General features: G+C 43.7%; 1 protein-coding gene across 4 annotated transcripts in view; it reads left to right on the top strand.

Moving 5' to 3' along the window:
• Positions 1-22,045, top strand: part of LOC134508882 (lipoxygenase homology domain-containing protein 1-like) — a 73,465-nt gene that overhangs the window by 967 nt on the left and 50,453 nt on the right. Inside the window, exons 2-10 of one of the 4 annotated variants that reach the window (XM_063321028.1) lie at positions 559-663; positions 1,393-1,521; positions 2,276-2,440; positions 6,555-6,736; positions 10,304-10,420; positions 14,855-15,017; positions 17,965-18,119; positions 19,536-19,745; positions 21,174-21,297. In XM_063321028.1, coding sequence (XP_063177098.1) covers positions 559-663; positions 1,393-1,521; positions 2,276-2,440; positions 6,555-6,736; positions 10,304-10,420; positions 14,855-15,017; positions 17,965-18,119; positions 19,536-19,745; positions 21,174-21,297 — 1,350 coding nt within the window. Of the gene's footprint in view, positions 1-558; positions 664-1,392; positions 1,522-2,275; positions 2,441-6,554; positions 6,737-9,354; positions 9,601-10,303; positions 10,421-14,854; positions 15,018-17,964; positions 18,120-19,535; positions 19,746-21,173; positions 21,298-22,045 lie in introns of those variants that run through there. The other 3 variants (XM_063321030.1, XM_063321029.1, XM_063321031.1) reach the window with 3 other exon arrangements.

Here is a 22,045-nt window from a genome sequence, read left to right as displayed (position 1 = left end):
TTGCAGCGCAGTGAAGACTATATTTGTCTTTAGCACAATTTTTACGAGTTTACTGCGCTTGCTAGACGATGGTGCAATAGAAACCTCCCTAATGACACCATTGTGAAGGGTGTGTTCATGAATATGAATGGTATATGTCAATGTGCACATACTTTCTGGTATATGTTATATGCACATATGTTATTTGGTGCCATTAGAATAAAGGGCGGGGGGGGGGAGTGTTGCGGGTTGTTTTTTTTTAAATGAAATAGCATAATAGGCAGAAACAGATTTGAAGAGCCTTACAGATTCCCAGGAAGCAAATGGGAAGGCTTGAGCGCATTTCTTATCTGTAGATATGCAGAGAATGTACTGAATGACTGGAGCAGTAGAAGACTCTGCAACCAGATAGCCCAGCTCGCCCCAGGAGCTACCACAGCATACAACAGGAATTAGAGATTACAGCATGGCTGTAATCGGTCAAAACAAAACCCAAACCAAACACACATATGCAATGAAAAGTAGCGTTAATTCCTGCTCAGACTTCACACTCTTAAATTAAGATATTTTATCTGACAGCTAAATCAACAACATACACCGTGAAAGTGAAAACCGGGGACAAGAAGAACGCTGGGACAGATGCCAACGTCTTCATCACTCTCTATGGAAGTAAAGACGATACAGGTATGGCTTCACATGGTGGAACAGGATAGCACCTCACTGCTGGATACTTGAGAAGACAGGTCATGGTTTCCTTTTGTTTCCTTAGTACTCCTTTTTAGTACAACTTCACATTCTCCCTGTCTCTGCATACCTCGTGATGACTGGGAGCATACCACCAGCTGCTGTAAATCACTGTCGAACTTTGCGATGCTGATTTGCACCAGCTGCCGATCCAAAGGCTTTAATTTCAATTATAGAAACAGCACAGTTGACTGGGACTACATTACCGGGTAGTGAATGCGGTGAATGATTTGCTTTCCTCAGCAATGAATCAGCACGCTCCTGAAACCCGGCTCTCCTCTGCCTCTTTGAGTGGCCCACAAGTATTTAATCAGCTGATGAGCAAATCCTCTTGGAAGCAGCGGAGCTGTGTGTGCCGTGACTCAGATGCCTGTGAGAGTGACAGGGAAGTGAGGGGTAGGACCAATTTCTTCAGCTGTGAACACAGCACAACGGCATCGTCCCTGTGGCACTGCCAGAGGATCACTCAAGAAAGGAATTCTGTATCTTTTGGGTGTTGATACAGATTTGGGTGCAGGGGGGAGGGAGGGAGGTAGGGAGAGAGAAAGCTCAGATCTTGAAATGAAAAGCCATTTTTCGCGTTTTAGCCACTTCCCCTGTTCCACTGTTGACATTCCCAGAGGATTTGTTTCACATGCTGAACAATGTCCTTTTGCATCGCCACAACAGGGATAGTCAGCCTAAAGGCCTCAAAGATTAACAAGAACAAATTTGAGCGTGGGAAGGTAGATGAGTTTACAGTGGAGTCTGTGGACATTGGAGACCTGAAAAAAATCAAGATAGGCCATGACAATAAAGGTAAGATAGCCTGCTTTGTAATGTAGTATTTCTAATGCATTAGGCACGTTGCTGGATAAAATGACCTGCCTCCGATACCCCAAACGTAATTTACCTTTTGGTGACGGATCCTTACTGTCACTTTGGCTGTTGCTGCTCCTGTCTTTGCTGCAAATACCCTTCCCATGGCTGTGGCAATAAGAGCACAGTGGTGGCAACTTGCAGGTAGCTTTGCAAGCGCTCTCTCTGTAAGAGGCTCTTTAGTTTTGCAGCCACGTCTTTAGAGAGATTTCTCATACATCACCAGACCTTGGATTTTTTTTCTCATCACGCATGGGACCTATAGACTTGTCTCATTTCTCTATCACTATTTTTGTTGTTTTGTTCATCAAGTCTTGGCTGCTTTTTAGACATGGCTGTGTCTCTACTACTAACAAGGGAAGCAGTGGAAGGACACATGGATTCCTTCCCTATGGGGCACCAAGAGACGTAGCTGTTGATAACTCCTCTGTCTTATTACAAAGGCAAATTAATCCAAGTGATCGAGTAATTATCACTTCTACGTGCACACCTTTAACCCGACACATATAGAAATGTAAAGCACATTAGCTCAAACCTGAAGAGTCGCTTGCAATCATCTTTATGGTGTCTATTCTGTTTTTCCATTGGCAAAAGAGAGGATGATTTATTTCTCAGCAGTCTGGAATGCAATGATTCATTTGCTGTTTTCTGTAAAGGCTTTGTGGGTTATTCACTGTTATCTCTCCAACCACAGGTAATTCAACTGGCTGGTTTCTGGAATGGGTGGAGATTGATGCCCCGTCGCTGGGACAGTGCCTCAAGTTCCCTTGTGGCCGTTGGCTGGATAAATCGGAGGACGATGGAGCCATTGAGAGAATTATCTTCCCTGCAGAACTGCAGACAACAGAATATATCCCATGTGAGCAGAATGCCGTTTCCCCAGGATACACCCATCATTACAGAAGATAAAATCTCACTAGGTCATGCAGCTTTATAGGCTTGGCCTCTCCCTTGAACGGGCTTTGGAATATTTATAAACAATCACATGCCAGCTATTCCAATTACTACAAAAGGTTCCTCAGGGTGCTCTAGACTAACGTTTCCTGTATTTGCCAAATCAAAGCGTCACTAGAAGCCATGTGGCTGTGTATGATCGTCTTTTTGCTGCCTCTCACCCTGTCATCTCCGAGTCCTCAGCCCATTCCAAGATGTCTTCCTTGTCTCCAGTTTCCCTTTGATCTTGCTCCACTCTAATGTTGCTGTTTCTGTTGTCGAAGCAGACACTTTGGTCTTGCTTCCAAGCCTTGGTTCCCCCAGTGCCTTTGGCGTTGCACACCCCTCTCTTGCTGAAAGTCTCTCTTCCAGAGTGTCTTCAGGGTGGTATTTTTCTGCTAGTGTTGCTCGAGATTGCCTCTTTTAGCGTTCTCCAATTTTTTCTTACTCTTCACTTCACACCCTCTAAATAAATGTTTGGGGTAAACTCAGTGTCTTTCGGGAGCTCCTGCTGAGTATTAAGTTTATAATTTTCAAGTCTGCTATGACACATCAAACTCTGCTATTCAGGCAACTTCTTTTCCCGTCTCCAGAATATCGAGAATCAGATAACACTGCTTTCCTGAAATAAATGACTGGAAACGTTATTTTGCTTATCTTGCAGCCCTCTCTTTCCCTTTTCACATGTGCATCCTTGACTGTGTGCAGGGAACTCACAGCCCTGGGACTTTGTATGACTTGTCCCTCCCTGACCTGCTTCATTTCAAGTTGTCGACAAATAGTTCCTGGCCCACCTTCAGGAGACTTATCAAAATTGCCTTTTCCCTTCATTAGCTTGGATGCCACAATGATGAGGGATGAGGTCTGGAACCTGAGAATTGATTCTATGATTCTGTGATTTCCACCCCATGCCCTGCCAGATGCTTCCTAGGTCGCTCTGAACAAGTGATGAGTTGTTCGCACCAAAGCTGCCTCCTGTCTCATTGCATCCCTCATTGTATGCATCGATGGTATCAACAGCCTTATCTCCTGCAGTTCCTTATTTAGACATCAAAAGTTAGAGCTGCCCAATCTCTCTTCTTCTGCCTCAGTTTCCTTCTCTGTAAGTAGTTGTGAGTATAACCACGCAGAAGACGATCAGCTCCTTTTTTACTGTCAACACTGTGGTTCCTGTTGAAGGTCTCCTTCACACTGGCTGGCTGACCCCGCAACGTCCAGATCCTCATATCCTGCAGTCTGTAAGCTAAAATCATCTTTCTTCTCTCAGGATCTGCCAAGGTCATCTTTTTGTGCCTCCCTCTTGGCTTTGACCAAACTATTTTTTATTTCTCCTGTCTTACTTTCTTTACCTTAACTGTCCAGAGCAGAAGAACAGTTACTCTTTGCTCCCTTCCTCGCTTTTGTCAGTCAACTGGAAGAAGTAATAGTCCTTGTGTCTGAAAAAATATATTGGTAGATAGATATAGCGAATCTGTTCATAGGAGTGAATATAACCCAGAGACCTTGTACGTGCTTCTCATCAGGTTTTTCCACGTTATCCCAGTCAATATATATTTTGGTGCAGATGTTGACTATATAATTTATTAATGTCCCTGTATATTACAATGATGTAAGAGTTCCTGGCATACTGTGCCTTTGAGTACATAGTTTGTGTAGACCTGAGTTTCATCATCAGTCTACCTTCAGCCTTGGAAAATAGTTCAGGCCTCCCTGGCAAAAAGGTTGCACCAGGCTCGGTGTCAGCTTAGGCTCTTTCACCGTTTAAACCATTCCCGCTGTGCTATTTACTGCGTTCTGGCTTCCTAACTGCTAACCTGGGGGTTTCGGTTTGCCAGAGGTAACTAAAGCGGTTTGATTTGTTTTATGATGACTCGTGCCAGAATTGTTTCACGCCGAACAAACGATGATAACATGTCATCATCAGTCCAATTAAAATCATCCCTGTAGGGACACAACTTTAAAAGTGCCGTGTACATGAAATGGGCGTCTGACAGCTGAAAGTTGGGCTGCCGGTGACCTTGTCACGGTGCCGCTTTGCTGATTCAGTTCTAAGCTGACGTTAATATTCAAGTAACAAAAGCAAGCGCCGCGGACCTCAGCAGAGAAGATAATTTTTAATTCAAAATGCGTAGCGTGTGATTTTTGGTCTCCGGGATTTTTTCACCCCCCTCTTACATACTGGAGAAGCTATTCCAGTTTACTTGCAGCACAGCAGAGCAGATTTCATTGGGTTGGGCAGAAGGAATATTAAGTACCTCCAGGCTGACTCTCTGTAGAAGAAAACTTCTTCATCTCTGTTCTCCTGAGAACTGTATTTAGAGAGCCTGGGTTTTTAATGAATGATTAGTCTCCGATACGCATAATCAGAGTTACTCCAGATATGGTGCCAGAAAGTTTCTCTCTACCCTAGCAGAGATGTTGAATCTGAAATACAGCACAAAGTGCTGTAGTGTAAATAGCAAAGATGACTGAAGTCGCTGCAGTGTAGGAGGAAGCAGATGACAAGCGGCTGAGAAGATTGTGGCAAGGGATGGGAAACGATGGAAGTTGGGTGGGTGGTGTTTGGGAGAGGGATGGCCAGGAGCAGATCCCGGTGACAGCGCTGGGTGACAAAGGCTGTGCTTACAGGTCGCGGGGTGCACTACAGGGATTGTGTCTGCTTGCGGCAGCAGAAGTCCCTGCAGCTAATTAGGGGTGCCCAAGCCTTACCCAGTATTTTTCATCTATAGGTTTCAGAAAGGATTTAAAGGAGGTAGGGACAGGATTTGGTTTACCAAATGGCCCCGCCTGAATTTACGTGTCCTCATGACAGTGGCGTGTCTGAATTCCCATTATCACAGAATCATAGAATGGTTTGGGTTGGAAGGGACCTTAAAGATCATCTAGTTCCAACCCCCTGCCCTGGGCAGGGACACCTCCCACTAGACCAGGTTGCTCCGAGCCCTGTTCCCATCCCTGGCCTTGATTCTATGATTCTGTGATTCTATGATGATCAATAAATATTTGGTCATTCACAGAGGGTGGATTTGGAGAATGATTCAGCTAACCCTGAGGAAGATGCCCGCATTCGCTTGTCTGACTCTTTCTTCAAGCTGCATTGACTGTAGTCATTACATCTGGAGATGTACACACACCTATTTGACGTGCAGACATCTGAACATAGGTTTTTCACTCTGTGAGCTAAACACCGTCTCACCTTGGAAACAGGATATTCCGCAAATCTGTGGCAGAGCCAGGAACAGAGCCCCAGTCTTGTTCCTGGGTCAGTCTTATTCCGAGTCATGCTCCACCATCAGGACTCAGGACTGGGAATCTGTGAGGGCAGAAAAGAACAAAAGATGGCATCAGATTCTGGGGTCGTAGGACATTCTAGAGAAACCAAGGAAATAGAATAAGAAAGTATCTGGGGGTGTGATCCTTACTGTTCTGCATTCACTGTTGATCTGGTAGTAATTATCCTGTTTGCCTTGGTGTTACGGAGAAGGTGGTACTAAGAGAAAACTAGATCAGAGTGGACAGCAGAGGGTTTTATTTCTTTTCCTAACTGTTGATTTTTGTCACTTGTTTAGTAATGAAAATAATAGGAGATTTTTTTATCAGTTAGACTATCTTGAATCTTTATATACTGCTTCCAGTTGGCTTAATGTCATCCATCTGCCTAGTTGCTCAAAAAATTGTCAATTCATGTTTTCCTTTAAGACATGAGCTGCTGAAGTAAATCCTGTTTCAATAACTTTAGATGGCAGGTATAAATATACCGAGTGCTTTCTGACCATGTGATTAACCCCAAAATCTCAGTAAACGAACACGCATCGAGGTCAATTGGCCTTATAGGGTTAAAGGCAATTCCTCTCGATTCTCATAGTACTGACTGGGTTGATATATAAATGACCACAAGTGTGTGCTTCCTACCCTGTCCTCTTTAACCGTTGAGTTTTCTAATACAAATTTTGCTTCATTAAAATTTTCTCAGGAGCATTGGTATGCTGCTTACTAGCTTCTGTTGGTTTGTTTTAATTTTCTGCTGTTTCCCAAATCAGTTGTTCCTTACGAGATCACGGTCTACACCAGCGATATCTTTGGAGCTGGCACAGATGCAGATGTCTTCATTGTTCTCTATGGAAGTGATGGGATCTGCACTCAGCAGAAATCCCTGTGCCTCAACAAGAGAGAGCAAAGGATGTATTTTGAAAGGAACTCGGTGAATCAGTTCATTGTGGAGGTAAGATCAAAGACGCTTGCTGTCATCTTAGGTTGCCCTACGGGGATTAAGAAGAGAAAATGGAGTGAAGTGGGAACTTTTCCTCTTTTAGGGAAAGCTATTCAGCTCTTTTACTTGAAGAATGTGGGTTCAGAGCTCTGTTCTGCAACAGACTTACTGTGGACTGGATCAAATCTTTTCTCTCTGACCTCCACTTAGTAGCAGCTCAAAGGTATCAACATGCAGTGTCCCTGTGGCCCATGTTGAGCCTTGTAAAGGCTGATGCAATTTCGTCATGGAGCTGAGATGTACCAATACGTGCATATGGAACCTTGCCCTTCTAGGTAAAGTTGAGAGACACTTTGGAAGGTCTTTACATTTTCCATTTCCTAGACCATACTTGGTAAATGGCTTGAGAGCAGCCCTGAGGAGAAGGACTTGGGGGTGCTGGTGGACGAGAAGCTCAACACGAGCCGGCAATGTGCACTGGCAGCCCAGAAAGCCAACCACATCCTGGGCTGCATCAAAAGAAGTGTGGGCAGCAGGTCGAGGAAGGTGATTCTGCCCCTGTACTCCAGTCTGGTGAGACCTCACCTGGAGCACTGCATCCAGCTTTGGAGTCCTCGACACAAGAAGGACATGGACCTGTTGGAGTGGGTGCAGCGGAGGGCCATGAAGATGATCAGAGGGCTGGAGCCCCTCTGCTGTGAGGACAGGCTGAGAGAGTTGGGATTGTTCAGCCTGGAGAAGAGAAGGCTCTGGGGAGACCTTATAGCAGCCTTTCAGTACCTAAAGGGGGCCTACAGGAAGGATGGGGAGGGACTCTTTGTCAGGGAGTGTAATGATAGGACATAGGGTAACGGCCTCAAACTGCAAGAGGGGAGATTTAGATGAGATATTGGGAAGAAATTCTTTGCTGTGAGGGTGGTGAGCCCCTGGCCCAGGTTGCCCAGAGAAGCTGTGGCTGCCCCATCCCTGGAGGGGTTCAAGGCCAGGCTGGATGGGGCTTGGAGCAACCTGGTGTGGTGGGAGGTGTCCCTGCCCAGGGCAGGGGGGTGGCACTGGATGACCTTTAAGGTCCCTCCCAACCCAAGCCATTCTATGATTCTATGAAAGAGAAGCTATCAGTGTCCATGCATGCTGGATCCAATATGTGCACCTCCCCTCATCTTATTTATTTGCTTATTTGCTTTCTCTTGCAGTTTGCAATACTTTGAAAGGTAACAGGATCCAAAGGCTTGCAGTACTGCTGAAACTAGTTGCCTTGAGTTTCAAGTCCCTTTGCATCATTTCATGTTCCTACTTGAGCAGATTATGTTGAAGGGGCTGGTCCATGGTGCTCATTACTAACATAGCACTTTTGGGGTGAAAAGTCTCTTCATTTATTCTAACTTTATGGCAACCTAAGCATCGTGTTCTCTTTCTCTGTATCCTGGAACAGAGAGACCATTATTTTGCTGCAGACTCCATGATTTTTGAATACCCAAGGCTAACTATTTGAAAGATCTTATGAAGTATTTCCTGAAGTGTTTGCCAACTATATGCAAATAGTAAACCAGTGCACATCAACGAGTGAGCTCATTTACATCTACGGTATTCAGCAGTTCCTATTCATAATATATTCTTATTGCTGAGAATTTGTGAGAGGCAAAAAATATATAGGCAGTACCTTTTGGAACTGCCTCATGTCCTCAGCTTCCCTCCCTGGATGCAACAGCAACACTGACTTTGTAGAGGACCACAGAACCACTCTGTGTTTTGAGTTTGGTTTGGTTTTGTAAAATAATTGAAGGCAAATCTTAAACCAAACTTTTAAAGAAGTTAAAATGCTCCCAGCCCACATTGTTGTTATATGGCATGAATCATAAAATAAATCCCCAGCGTGATTCCTTAAAAACAAAGAATAAGATTTATTTTGGGGGAGTTTCCACACAGTTCTTCATAACAGAGGTTCCATTAATCCATAGGTATAAATCTTAAACTGAGTGTTATTGTTATTTCTCTATTCCGTAAGATTTATTTTAGGTTTGGTAGAATCTGAAGCATCAGTGCTTTTCCTAAAGGAAGTGAGTGAAAATGCAGTTTGTTCTCCAGATTTACATCATATTAATCTGTCCCCAAACTTCATTCTCTCTTCACCAGTTCCTCTTGCTGCAGGAGGCGGGGATGAAGCAAAATATATTCTTCTTTCACCTGCTTGTGTAGAGCCATAATTTGGACTTCAGCAGACCTTAAAAAACATTTGGGGATCTCAGGAAACACCAACTGAGAATTGCCCGTTTGTTTTAGTGTTTTTAAGTGCCCTTACCATTTTGTATTTTACAAAAGAGACAAAAAAGATTAGAGACTGGTCTCAGCTATGGTCCCAAGTGATGATTTACTGGAGATGCCTACAGCAGGGTACGGACCACTTCTTTAACACGGATCTTTACTGGTCCAGCGACACTTTATTGCTATGTATTGACTAAAAGCCTCATTGAAAGATGAGTATTTGGACAGGACAAAAGAGGAGAAAATAATTTCCCCCTGGTGTATACTTGTGTGCATGCATGAGCTTTAGAAATGAGCTTGGATCGTTTTATTATTTCGCAATGACGCTTATGCTGTCTAAAGTCAGGACAGGGCTGGTGAAGTCAAACCCCATTTGTTCGGAGTGTGAACTCCTTGAATAGTGCAGTCAGTCTTACTGAGTTGGGGAGTCTCCTAAAATTGTGAATGTCTTTGCTTCGGTATGGGGCAATCCTGTCAGCTGGGAAGAGAAGAAGGGAGTAGTCTCCAGTGGTGCAAATTGAGATGTTCAGTTTCCTCATGTTTCCAGGAAAAAAAGACTCCAAGACCCTGTGGACAGAGAGACAGCTCAGTGTGCTTCTCCTGATGAAACGGAGGTTTGCAGCCAACCTTGTTTTTTTAAAGGCCAACTATATGAACTCTTGCACTGAAATAACCAAAAGCTATCGGGAACTTAGGAGCAAATATCATTTTTCCTGTCCAAGCCTTTGGAAGAAAGGTGACTTAAGAGTAATGAACTAGTAACAAATCACTCAAATAGTAAGGTGAGGCATAAAAACCCAGTAACTACTTCGTAAGATAGTGATCCTGTTGACTTGCTCAGAATAGCATTGGGATGCTGTAGAGGAACAGGAGAGAAATAATATAAAAAGCCATGCAGTTAATACTGTATTTTGACCTCAAAGCTATTCTTGCAGCGTTATAAGAATGCACATAAGTGTTTAAAAAGGAAAGGGATATCAAAAGAACAATTTAAGATGCAGCAGCATTGCAATTTCTAAAAAATTACCTTCATTCCCACTCATACAGAGAAGCCTGAGATGCAGGATTGCTGCTGCGCAACCAAATCTATCTCATATGGTGGGTAATTTGTGTAGAGCCAGATTCTTTCAATTTTTGGAACAGAAGTTCAGGGAAACCCTTTAGCCAAAATGCAAGTTAGGGCGTAATTGGCATCAACACTAATAGTTGCTCCTGTGGGACTTCATACAGACTGGAAAAATAGGGAAGAAGCTAAAGAGGTGGTGTCTCAAAAGCCACCTGTTGTTCATGCTATTTTTTTTGGTCGTTTTTCTGTAGCTGGAGGATGTTGGTGACATTATTGAAAAGATTCGCATAGGACACAAGGGTGGAGGACTGAACTCGGGATGGCATCTGGACCGTGTGGCCATTCGGAGACTGTTGCCAAATGGAAAGGTATGCTACGAATCCCAGCACTCTGCAATATGTTTCCATTAGCAGCCGCTTCCATTTCCCAAAGCGCATCTTCTGTATACAAATTGTGATTAACAGTGAAGAATTACTCCCTAAAGAACAATGCACACTAATGAACTTGCTAGAGCTTGGGGACCTGGGGACAACAGACATGTATTACCATGTTTTATTCTTCAAATGTTGACTATAAGACTCTGCAATCAATGCTTTTTAAAAAATGCTGTTCTCGTTGTACCTTTTGACTAGAATAGAGTTATTTCCTCCTGGCAGTGGAGGGGAGCAAAGCAGTGGTGTTGCTCCTCAACCTTTTGGAGGCCTTTGCAACCCTTTATCTTTTGCATGAAGGAGGAATCTGCCTGCTGGGTTTGGAGGCAACATTGTCATGACTTGCTTGCTGGACTGAGAGGGGAAATTCCGGAGTTTGTACCCATTTCTAAGAATTACAGGGCTGAGCAGATGTCCCTGTGCTGCACTGCACCAGAGTGCCCAAGGCTAACTTAGATAATGGTGGGTTTGGGTGACATGAGAGGCCAAAGTTTCGTATTTTCATGTGTAGTTTTGTTTTGAACAATCACAGGGAAGGAAGTGGGTGTACCATTTTAAAATAAAATGGATTGTTGCTAAACATGGACAAGAAATCACTTCATCAGTCTCTTAATTCTGGAAGAATAAATGCAGGGAGCCAGTACAATTAAGACATGAAAAATGCCTGTCAGTGCCAGTCTCTCTCATATAAAAACCATCAAGTAGGTCCTAGGACTTTTGGTTGCTCATGTCAACAGGATTAAGGCACTGCAGCCAGCTTGGTCATCTTGATCTTGTCCACATAAGAAACTGTTCCTCAGCCATGCTGGTTGTAGGAACAGGAATGAGTGTGGCTGCAGGGAAGATCAGAAGAAGATTACCTCTTCAGGATCAGTTCAGAATTGGAGCAGTAGCTCTTGTCCTTTCTCCACTTATTCTGAAGGGATGTCAGCTTTCATCTCCACCTCAGTGCTCAGGTCTTCCCCCTCCTGAATTGACTTCTAATATCAAGTGTTGGTGTAAACACAGCTTGCTCAGTCATGGTGAACCTACTTCTCATCTTGCTTCCTCCTTCAAAATTTCCAGGATATGTTTTCGTCTCTTTGCCTCATGATAAATCAAAGGCCTGCCTTGAACCTTCCTCATCATGCTCAAGCCTGTACCCTCCTCTACAAGCCTCTTCACAAGCCTTTTTCTTGTTTCTCGTTATCGTCTTTTTGCCAGTCTCTTATTTTCAGACCCTCTATCTGTGTATTGACCAACCCTTGCCTCATACAGCTTCATTAAGTTAATGAACAAGATGACGTTGTTTTGAGAGATATTGTTATTGGTCATAGACTAGGGAAGATGAAGAGAGGGATGCACAAAGGTATGGAAACCAAGGGAAAAGAGATTCCTGAGCTGCCTCTTTCTACATCTACCCTTAACTTTGGGAGCACTTTGGGGAGCTCCCGAGAGCTCCATGTTGGGTACTCTTCCATTAGCCTAGAAAGGGTCTCGGGGCTGCGCCCCCTGCAGTCATTACAGCAGCTTTGAAGGACAGGCAGCGAGAAACCCAGGAAGGTGGAGGAAGGGAGGAAAACCATGAACAACTTAAAAACGGAGAGATTTACAATTCTGCTGATCTTTTGATTATGGCATGGGAAAAAAGAAGAAAGTAGAGCACTGCATGATGCCGCTGATCAGCCGCAGGATATTATGACCTGCCACAGGATAGCAATATGCTGCCAACGCTTCTAAAAGCTGTGCTACCTGATCAGACTGCTAAGATGTGTCTAGATGTAACTGTAATGCTGCAAAAGAAAAATGAGGTCAGTAACTTTTCAGATTAAATTGAAAGCACTTGGGTAGGCAACTAGGATTGTTGCATGCCAATAAAGCTCTGTCTTGGCACGCCAATTATATCTGATAATTATATTTCATTTGTTACAACTCGGAGAAGGGCAAAGCACTGACTTTTAGCACACTGTCTTCCCCTGCTTCAGCTTAGGGCCAGACTCAGACTCTAATGAAACAAATTCTGTTCGGAGCTGCAAGAGGATTTTGCCATGGGTAACATAAAATAGTGCACTTTACGTCACTTAATGCAATCACTAACAAGGAAACTCCAATAAAAACTGTGGCAATGACATGGTGATTAACAATAATGATACAATTAACTCTTGCGGTAACTGCATATTATGCCCCGCTGTGCAGGCACTCAAGTCCCTAGACATCCTATTACCAAATAAACACTGTTCATATCAATGACACGCACAGACAACATTATGAATGTTTAGGAGCAGTTAAAAGCTTCAGCGAGAGACATGATTGAAGTGGGATCTCTGCCGGGAGGAGAGAGTTTCAGCACGGAAGCGTCGTTCTGGAGAGCCCTCTCTTCCCAGAACGTAGGTGGGGTTGATAAGCACTATTAATCGGCTCAGCTACAGTGAGATTATACAGGTTACGTGGTCAGACAGCCCGGGCAGAAGTGAGGAGGCAGAAATAGGCATGTGGCCAATCATTAGGTGCTGTGTTTTGCTTGTACAGCACAAATAACACTTGAAAGTAAAATACTTGAAATCATCTGGAGAGGGACTTTTTGCAAGGGCATGTAGTGATAGGATGAGGGGTAATGGCTTCAAACTGGGACAAAGGAGGTTTAGCTTAGATATTAGGAAGAAATTTTTCACTCTGAGGGTGGTGAGCCCCTGGCCCAGGTTGTCCAGAGAAGCTGTGGCTGCCCCATCCCTGGAGGGGTTCAAGGCCAGGTTGGACGGGGCTTGAAGCAACCTGGTCTGGTGGGAGGTCTCCCTGCCCAGGGCAGGGGGGTTGGAACGAGGTGGTCTTTAAGGTCCCTTCCAACCCAAACCATTCTGTGATTCTATGATTCTGTGATCTAAAGTGCTGCAGGTTTTGTTTCACACTGTGTTGTACAAGTCATGCTCCAAACCGCCTTATGAAGTTAAGTGTTGCAAGCCTGGGGTAAAACAGCAGCACCGCAGGGAGCAGCGAAGAGGAGGAGAAATGGTGTTTTATTGACAGCAGAAGGTTTGTGCTATGTGGGTTCGAAGGATGGTTCTGCTGCAGACCGAAGACACTGGATCACACAAGATCCTTGGAGGGCTTTGGCTCCTGCAGATCAGCTTGTCTGTGATCTGTGCACGGTGGGACGATGACCTGTTCGTTCCAGGTTAGCCGTGACTGGAGTGCACCTCTGATGGTAGGTGCAGAACCTGTTCCTCCCCGGTGACGGCGTCAGGGAGGGCAGGATCCGGCAGCTTAGGGCAGAACAGTGCCGCAGTACACAGCGATAACTATATTCAATATTGCTACAGTGAGAGCAATTTCCTTCTTTCACTATGTATTAGTATTTTGCCATTTAAGTAGTAAAAATCATGAAGAAAGGACACCGTATTGCTTTGGTAAATAATTAAATGAGAATAATTAAGGTGGACAATATTAATGTCTAAGTTATACATGAAAGTGGTGGCACACAGAGTACTGGAAGCAGCAGAAAGAAAGCCCCTGTGATACTTGGGAGAGAAATGATGAAGCTGACATTAAGGACAGTGCCGTCTTTTTCTTCCTTTATTTAGTTACTGTGAGATTAAAACTAACTTTTTTTTTTTTTCTTCAGTTCATCTGTGGGCTCTGCAAGTTGCATGATGGCTCATGCCCCTTTCTTTATGGAGACATAGCCTGGGGTGCCCAGGACTCAGAAAGCCGCCTGCCTCTTACCATCTTGGAGGCCTCACAGGAGTCTGTTCTTAATGAGTAGTCTGGGATTGATTTTGTTTACCAAGTGGAAAACACATGTTCTATTGTTTTTGTTTGTTTGATGATAGAAATCATTTTTGTTTCCACCAAAGTGAAATAAAAACAAAAGATCAAAAATTAAATCACTGTTTTTCTCCTCTTAATGCACGTATGGGAATTGCCTGGAAACCGGCCTGAGTCACAGAATTATAGGGCAAAATCCTGAAGTATTGACTCAGGAAAAAAAACCCCTACTGACTTCAAAGGGAATGCTGCCTGGATAAGGATTGAAGAGGGATTGTGGAGTCTCAGTAAAACACGGCTTCGGCGGGAATGGTGCGGTCCTGATTAGGAATTTGCAAGATCGAAAACTGGGAAGGGCAGAGATCTACTGGATCTTGCAGCCAGTCTCACGCAGCCAGTGGGAATACTGTTCTCTTCTACACTTTCAGCGCTTCTTCTCAGAGTCCTCAGATGTCCTCTTTCTGGAGGAAATATATTTCTGTACAGTATTTCAGCTCTGCATCTACATACACATGCATACATACATGAGTTGAAAAATCCTCGCCTGTAAGTCAGAGTATTTTCAAAGGAGAAATGCTGACATGTGTTCACATTGTCTTGAAGAGATTATCTCTGTCCTGTTTACTTCAGGGCTCAGAAACCATCACATTTCCATGTGAAAGATGGCTTGCAAAGTCTGAAGACGACGGCGAGATTATCAGAGAACTGGTACCATCTGATATTTTTACTGAAAAACTCATGAAGGACGGGACACTCAAGCAGATAGAGGAAGAAGTTGAAGACCCATTAGAAGGTAACATAGTCCTAGGAGTAGGTAGGGACCTATTAATCTGATTTTTTCAAATAAAACATGTGGATGTGTGGTTCAGGCAAATGCAATGCTGATACGACTGTTCACATTTCTTTCCCTTCTTGTTCTCTGGCCTCTTTTATACCTGAAGCACTTCTGTGCAATAATGCCATTATTTTCCCATAGGGCATTTACAAAACTGTCACAGCCACCCTTTCACACAGATATAGTTTGCATGTCTCCGCTGATGCCTAACAAAATTCTTCCATCTTGTCTTCCAGGCTCTGCAAACATCTACAAACTTCTTTGCCCAACTTCACCTTCCCTTCCTACCCTACCAGTCTGATTTATGCTCCTCTTTACTGTCAAAGTTTTTTTTCCTGCTGCTCTTCAGGTACATATGGACATCCTCTAAAAATTTGGTTGTAGGCAGCCACCGTCACCTCATTAAAGTGTCTCTGGGGAGGAGAATAAATACTTATGCAGCTCTAAGCCCATCTTATAAAGCGTTCACATTCAGTGCTTGGCCCTCCTGGTGACCGAAGCAACTGAACAAGAACCTGGAGAAAGGGAGGCTGAGAGGAGACCTCCTCGCTCTCTACAACTCCCTGAAAGGAGGATGTAGCCAGGGGGGGTCGGTCTCTGCTCCCAAGGAACAGGAGATAGGACAAGAGGAAAAGGCCTCAAATTGTGCCAGGAGAGGTTTAGGATGGATATTAGGAAAAATTTCTTCAACAAAAGGGTTCTCAAACATTGGAACAGGCTGCCCAGGGCAGTGGTTGAGTCACCATCCCTGGAGGTATTTAAAAGATATGTGGACTTGGTGCTGAGCGACACGGTTTGGTGGTGGTTTTGTCAGTGTTAGGCTGATGGTTGGACTCGATGATCTGAAAGGTCCCTTCCAACCTAAACAATTCTATGATTCTGTGGTTCTAAGAACGGAAGTTTCATCCTAAACTCGTTGATTCTTTGTATACCCAGCTGTTCCTAACTCTTTTTCCTCTAGGACTCCTTTTCCCACCCAAGCTCCTTCTGCCCTTGAGAGAAGTCGTGAACCTCCCTACCTCCTCAGCAGAGCAAACTGAATTCAGATGCCATTTTCATCCTTGGTTTTTACATCTGGCAACAAGATGATTCAACAGAGAAAATAATTTCTCTCCCTGTTTCTTTTCTCTCAGAGTCTGATTTGCATTTACAGTGCACCATTATCAGGGTGGGATTTATATCTATTGTGTTTTCCATCGCCAAGGGAAGAGGTGCCTTGCTGTAAGGAAGGCTGGAGCCTTTGCACTGTGCCCTTAGAGGAGAGAGTTGTGCTCTTTCCTCCTGTTAGGAACTACATGGTAGCTCATGGGAGATTTTTTTCCCGCAGAGGCAAAGAGAGTTTTAATACCAATTAGTCAGTGGCATGGCTGCTAGATGCCTGCATGACATTTTCTTTAACTTACTAACTTCTGTTGCTTTGCCTTGCATTAGTTACCATGTGTTAACTAACCTGGATGACTCATTTTTTCCTTCTAACGGAAAAGCCTTAAAACAAGTTTTACAATCTATGGAACAGGATTTTTGGATAACTGAAGGTTTCTTTTGGCTGGGAGCTAGGGCCAGAGTTTGGGAACTTCTGCTTTAGATATAAAATATCTGGGATGGGAATTTTATCTTCTGCATCTCCATGAGTCCTCATATATCTTGGGCAGTGACACAGCGTAAGTGACAGCAATGGAAAATCAGGTTGTGGTGTTCTGAGGATCGTCTTTCAAGTAGTAAACTACATTTCAGTCCTGAAGGTCTCTAGAACCGGCAGGCAAAAACCAAAGAGGGATTCATTGACTAATTAGACTATATGCATTGCCTCCTTCATTATTAATGTAGCAGTTTTCTCTCAAATATGAAGCTGTAACACTGCAGGACATAATGTGGAGAGGTAAACCAGAAAACCCGGTATTGCACCTAGACTGGTGAATGGTCTCAGGTGATGATCCTGATCCATTTCTTAGGGAAATCAATGGAAATCTGTCATGGACGATGAAGCGGAATAGGCCCTGTTTTACTGGGAAAGATAGGTACAGAAGAAAAAGACAATATAGACATTTTCTTTGATGCTGTTAACATACAAAGAAGAATCCTAACTAAGACTTTGTGCCTCTTCCTCATTTGCATTGCCCTGGTATTTGCAAGGAGGCATTCTCCAAGGCTCCTATGCCACCAGGGTAATCAGCCCCTAATTGTTTTCCTGGTGAGGATGCTTTCAGTAACTGTTTGTTTTCCTTATGTAATTGGGAAAAGAGCAGCAAAATAGGAGTATTTAACAGGTTTAGTAAAGCACATTACTAAAGATTTGATGAGGTTTTATTGGATCGTCATTGAGCAAGCTAAAGAGAAAGGGTACTTAAACAGTACAGCTCCAAAACTTCCTTAATTAAATACTGTCTCAGCAAAAGGACCCACAAACCTGTTCTCTTTCTGTTTGGGGAATTTATAGAGATACATGCCATTAACTCCGGTAGTAATTGCGTATCTGAATCCCTGGAGTTTGTTTATGGAAAGTGGAGTATTAAGAATTCACAACACTGAATCACTTGTTCTCAGATGTAGGTCCCTTGAGCCTCTGTATGAAAAGGTGCCGAGTTCCCTCACCTCTATCGACTTTGCATCCAGTAATCACCATAATGGTTCCTTGCATTTTTAACTGTGAACTATGTGATCAAAGCAGTACACAGGCATTGATTAGATGGAGAAAAGGATGGTCAGCAAGTTTCATCCCGGTGATTCTCCAATCTGTGGATCCTTACCAGAAACCTGGGAGGATAAAGCATATGGGATTTTAGACCTACAAGAACTGAGTGACGAGCAGAAAGTTTGGGGACCATTTTCTTAGGTAAATTCAGTATACAAGATAGACCTTGATAATTCACCTGGTGGGAAATCGCGTCTCCGTTTCTTTCTGCAGTTCACACGTACAAGATCAGCGTGTTCACCGGAGATATCTACGGTGCTGGAACAGATGCTAGTGTTTTCCTAAATATCTACGGAGACCTGGGAGACACAGGAGAGAGAAAACTCAGCAAATCTGAAACAAACTTCAACAAGTTTGAAAGAGGAAAGGTACAGATGCAATGGGTTAATAACACTTTCCATTTCGCAGTCTTTAACCTAACAAGTCCATGACTGTCTTTATAGGCTGAGTTTTCCTATGAGGGATGAATTGATTGATTCCATTTACCACGTTCATTACCTCTTAAAGTGCTTTGTATGGATTGTCAACTGGGTATTACAACCGACCGGCACTGCAACAAATGGGGTAGATGTTTCTGTGAAGTCACTGATAGACAAATTATGAGCTTGCTCCATATAAACTGGCTTGAATTGTTAGCTGCAGATTTGAGAGTGCACAAAACCTGAGGTTTCTCATTCCCGTAGCTTCTGTGCAACTGATTTGCACGTACATAGTATATACCACAATTCACTGCAGAGCATGATAAACTGATGTGACCTAAACTATGGCTGTGTTTGGAAAAATAACTCCGAAAGTTGTAATCTGTACTCAGTCCATGAGTCATATTCACAGCTCCATATGGACATACTCAGATATAATGATGGCAAAAATTGTTTTATCTGCGTTGTCCGTGCAAATCTAACTGGATTAGTGTCATGGTTTAACCCCAGCTAGCAACTAAGCACCACACAGCCACTCACTCACTGCCCCCCAGTGGGATGGGGAGAGAATCAGAAGAGTAAAAGTTATAAAAATTGTGGGATGAGATAAAAACAGTTTAATAAGTAAAGCAAAATCTGTGGGTGCAAGTAAATCAAAGCAAGGAATTCATTCGCTGCTTCCCATGGGCAGGCAGGCGTTCAGCCATCTCCAGGAAAGCAGGGCTCCATCACACGTAATAGTGACTTGGGAAGCCAAATGCTGTGTCTCCAAATGTCCCCCCCTTCCTTCTTCTTCCCCACCTTTATATGCTGAGCATGATGCCATATGGTATGCAATATCCCTTTGGTCAGCTGGGGTCAGCTGTCCCAGCTGTGTCCCCTCCCAACTCCTTGTGCACCCCCAGCCTGCTCACTGGTGGGGTGGTGTGAGGAGCAGAAAAGGCCTTGGCTCTGTGTAAGCACCGCTCAGCAACAGCTAAACCACCCCTGTGTTATCAACACTATTTCCAGCACAAATCCAAAACATAGCCCCACACTAGCTACTATGAAGAAAACTCACTCTACCCCAGCCAAAACCAGCACAATTAGAAAGAGAAATCTTACTTAGACTTAAAAAACAGGATGTAAAATTCCGGGCATTCAATATTGTAATCGGTTGTGAAAGTGACATTTTGTGCAGCTCCCCTCATAGCAGAATCAGGCTTCAAAACACTTCCCTGCAGAACAGTTTCAGTGTACCAAACACCATCACGTGAGACGGAATTTAAACACATATTGTGCTCTGTAGTCTCCGTTTGCTTTTGTCTGGTAGATGATCTGTTGCGAGCTCGTTAACAGAAGCTACTGCTATTGAACACTCTGCAGGAGGACACATTTACTATACAGGCTGTGGACCTTGGCATTTTGTACAAGATCAAGATTCGTCACGACAATAGCATGTTCAGCCCTGACTGGTTCCTGGAAAAAGTAGAGATCCTGGATGAGACCACGGAGGAGTCGTTTGTTTTCCTGTGTGAGCGCTGGCTCTCTAAAAAGAAAGAGGACAAAAAGATAGAGCGTACACTTTATGAACAGGTACGGTTACGGGTCAAACCCACTGTGATCCCAATCCCCTGCTAGTAATAAACATAAAATGATTGAATATCTGCTTGAAGTCCAAGACACATCATTAGGGACTTAAACTTTTTCGCTTGTCCAAAATGAATTTGTGATTTTCAGACAAGCGCCGAAGGTATGGCCACTCTTAGCCCAGTATCACTAGCTCTCTAATATGCAATTTCAACAGGAAAATCTAGGAGCCTAAGAGAAACTCTTCAGCTGAGAGTCAAATACCTTGCTGATGCATAGTAGATTCTATTTCCCTGCTGCTGTCCTCGCAGTGCCCACAAAGTAGGTTAGATATGGGTCCCACTATTCAAAGTCCTCAGGTCAAAATATTGGGTCCTTTGACTTCATCCTTGCTGGGCTGGATGGGTTTATCTTTCAGCAACTTCTTCTACCAATGCCAAACATAAAAAGTCTAGTTTCCTTGCTACCACTCGAAGCACCAAATGTTTTTTAGTGAAATGCGCTTTCTGCTTGCACATTTGCTGTGGCTTTATCAGGCTAATATAGCTAATTGGAATTCAAGGTACATACACTAATTAAAATTATCAAACAAGGTTAATAGACCCCTCTTGCTTCTATACAGTGAGGCATAATAAAGCAGCTGATTATAAGTCCATTTTATTTAAGGAGTCCACTTTGCAAAATGCAGTGACATTTTAATTGACAGTTACCACTAAAATTATCATCAATGAACTTGGGCCAGACTCATCCTGAATACAACAGAATGGACGTAACAAGAGTTACACCATGGATGAGTATTACCATATGCTCCCTCATAAAATTGCAGCAGACAATGCTAGGAATTCTTGCGGTCACACTTACCCCGTTGCTCGTATTAATTCAAAATGAGGAAAACCTAATCACTTTTCTTCTTTTTTTAATTACGTGGCTGTATGGTAAGAGCCTCACATTTATTGGACAATGACACCGAATGCATCTGCACTAACTCCTCAAATATAATAGATGTTCTGTATCATTCACCTTTGCAGTACTCTCCCTCTTACGCGCTTTGACCTGTAATAGGTTATTAGTCTGACACCGCAGTCTGTGCCTTGATAAGCAAATCCGGCACTGTCCCACCCATCTGAATTTTCTGTGGCTATTGCTCACACAGGTAGTAGAGGAAAGTTACAACACACTATTAAAGTCCATTAGGTCCACTATATTTTCTTTTATTATAACACGCATCCAAAATGGCCTGTCAAGGTTACCAATGAAGTAAATGAATGACCTGCAGTAAATCACAAGCCACATTTATTTGAGCTACACTGAACAAAAAGCTACCTGGGGAACTACAGGGATTTCTTCTCATGTTGTTCTTGGAGGCACTTAGGAAGAGCTGACGACACTTGAGCACCCAACCTCATTACCTTCCCATACGTGCCTTCCAACTAGAGCTATGATGGTGAGCGAAACAGCCTGGATGGCTCGTCTCTCAGCCTGTCGAGTCAGGATAGCAATGCAAACCTAAAGGAGAAGAAAAAATCCAGCTTGGTCAAGGCAGCAGAAGAAGGATCACGTGAGCGAGCGCCGTGTTTGGTTGCATGCATGCATGTGCTCTTGGCTTTCAGTGCTTGAGAGGTTGCATTCGTCCTGGTGAAGAGCAAGGAGAGGCAGAACAGCAAATTGCTTCTCTTCGCCTTGTGTTGTGACCGCTTTGGGAAAGGCTGGAACGGTGCTTGTGTTTCTGTGTTTGTTGCTTTTCTTGTACCTCTCCGACCCTAACAGTGAAATAAGCCATGAAGTTCATATCAACTTCAGTGTTTCCAACCCTCTTCTTTCTCTCCTGTGGAAATTGGTGATGCTGTAGCTTGTCAGAATTAACTTCTCCATTGTCAGCAGACGTACGTTCTCCAGGCAGTGTGGTGCTTTGGACAATGTGACAATATCGTTAGGTGGGTGGGTATTCAAGGGGACGCTCTTTTCTATTGTGGTGAGGTGAAAGGCACAGGGGCCTCCCAGCCAGCTGCAATACCCAAATCATGTTGCCTAAAGTCAGATGAGTGTATCCACACCACCCAATGTGGAAAAGGAGCTGGTCAACATCATACACAGGGGTTCCCCAGAAAGAAACCCACGGACCTGAAGAATCATACTCCCTCTTCCTCCACCAGCTTCATTGCAAACAGCACTTCAGAGTGGGGAGAAGTGACAGTACCCTCTGAGCGCGGGGGTATGATAGAGTTAAGGGAAGAATTTATGCAAGTTTTGTATAATTTTGTCTGAAATGTCCTTCAAAGGATCCAAAGCCCTTTGCAGTGAGAAGG

Source organism: Chroicocephalus ridibundus, chromosome Z (assembly GCF_963924245.1).
Source record: "Chroicocephalus ridibundus chromosome Z, bChrRid1.1, whole genome shotgun sequence".
In the NCBI taxonomy this organism is placed as follows: domain Eukaryota; kingdom Metazoa; phylum Chordata; class Aves; order Charadriiformes; family Laridae; genus Chroicocephalus; species Chroicocephalus ridibundus.
The sequence above is the reverse complement of the archived record's forward strand: the minus strand, read 5'-3'. Positions and strand labels throughout refer to the sequence as shown.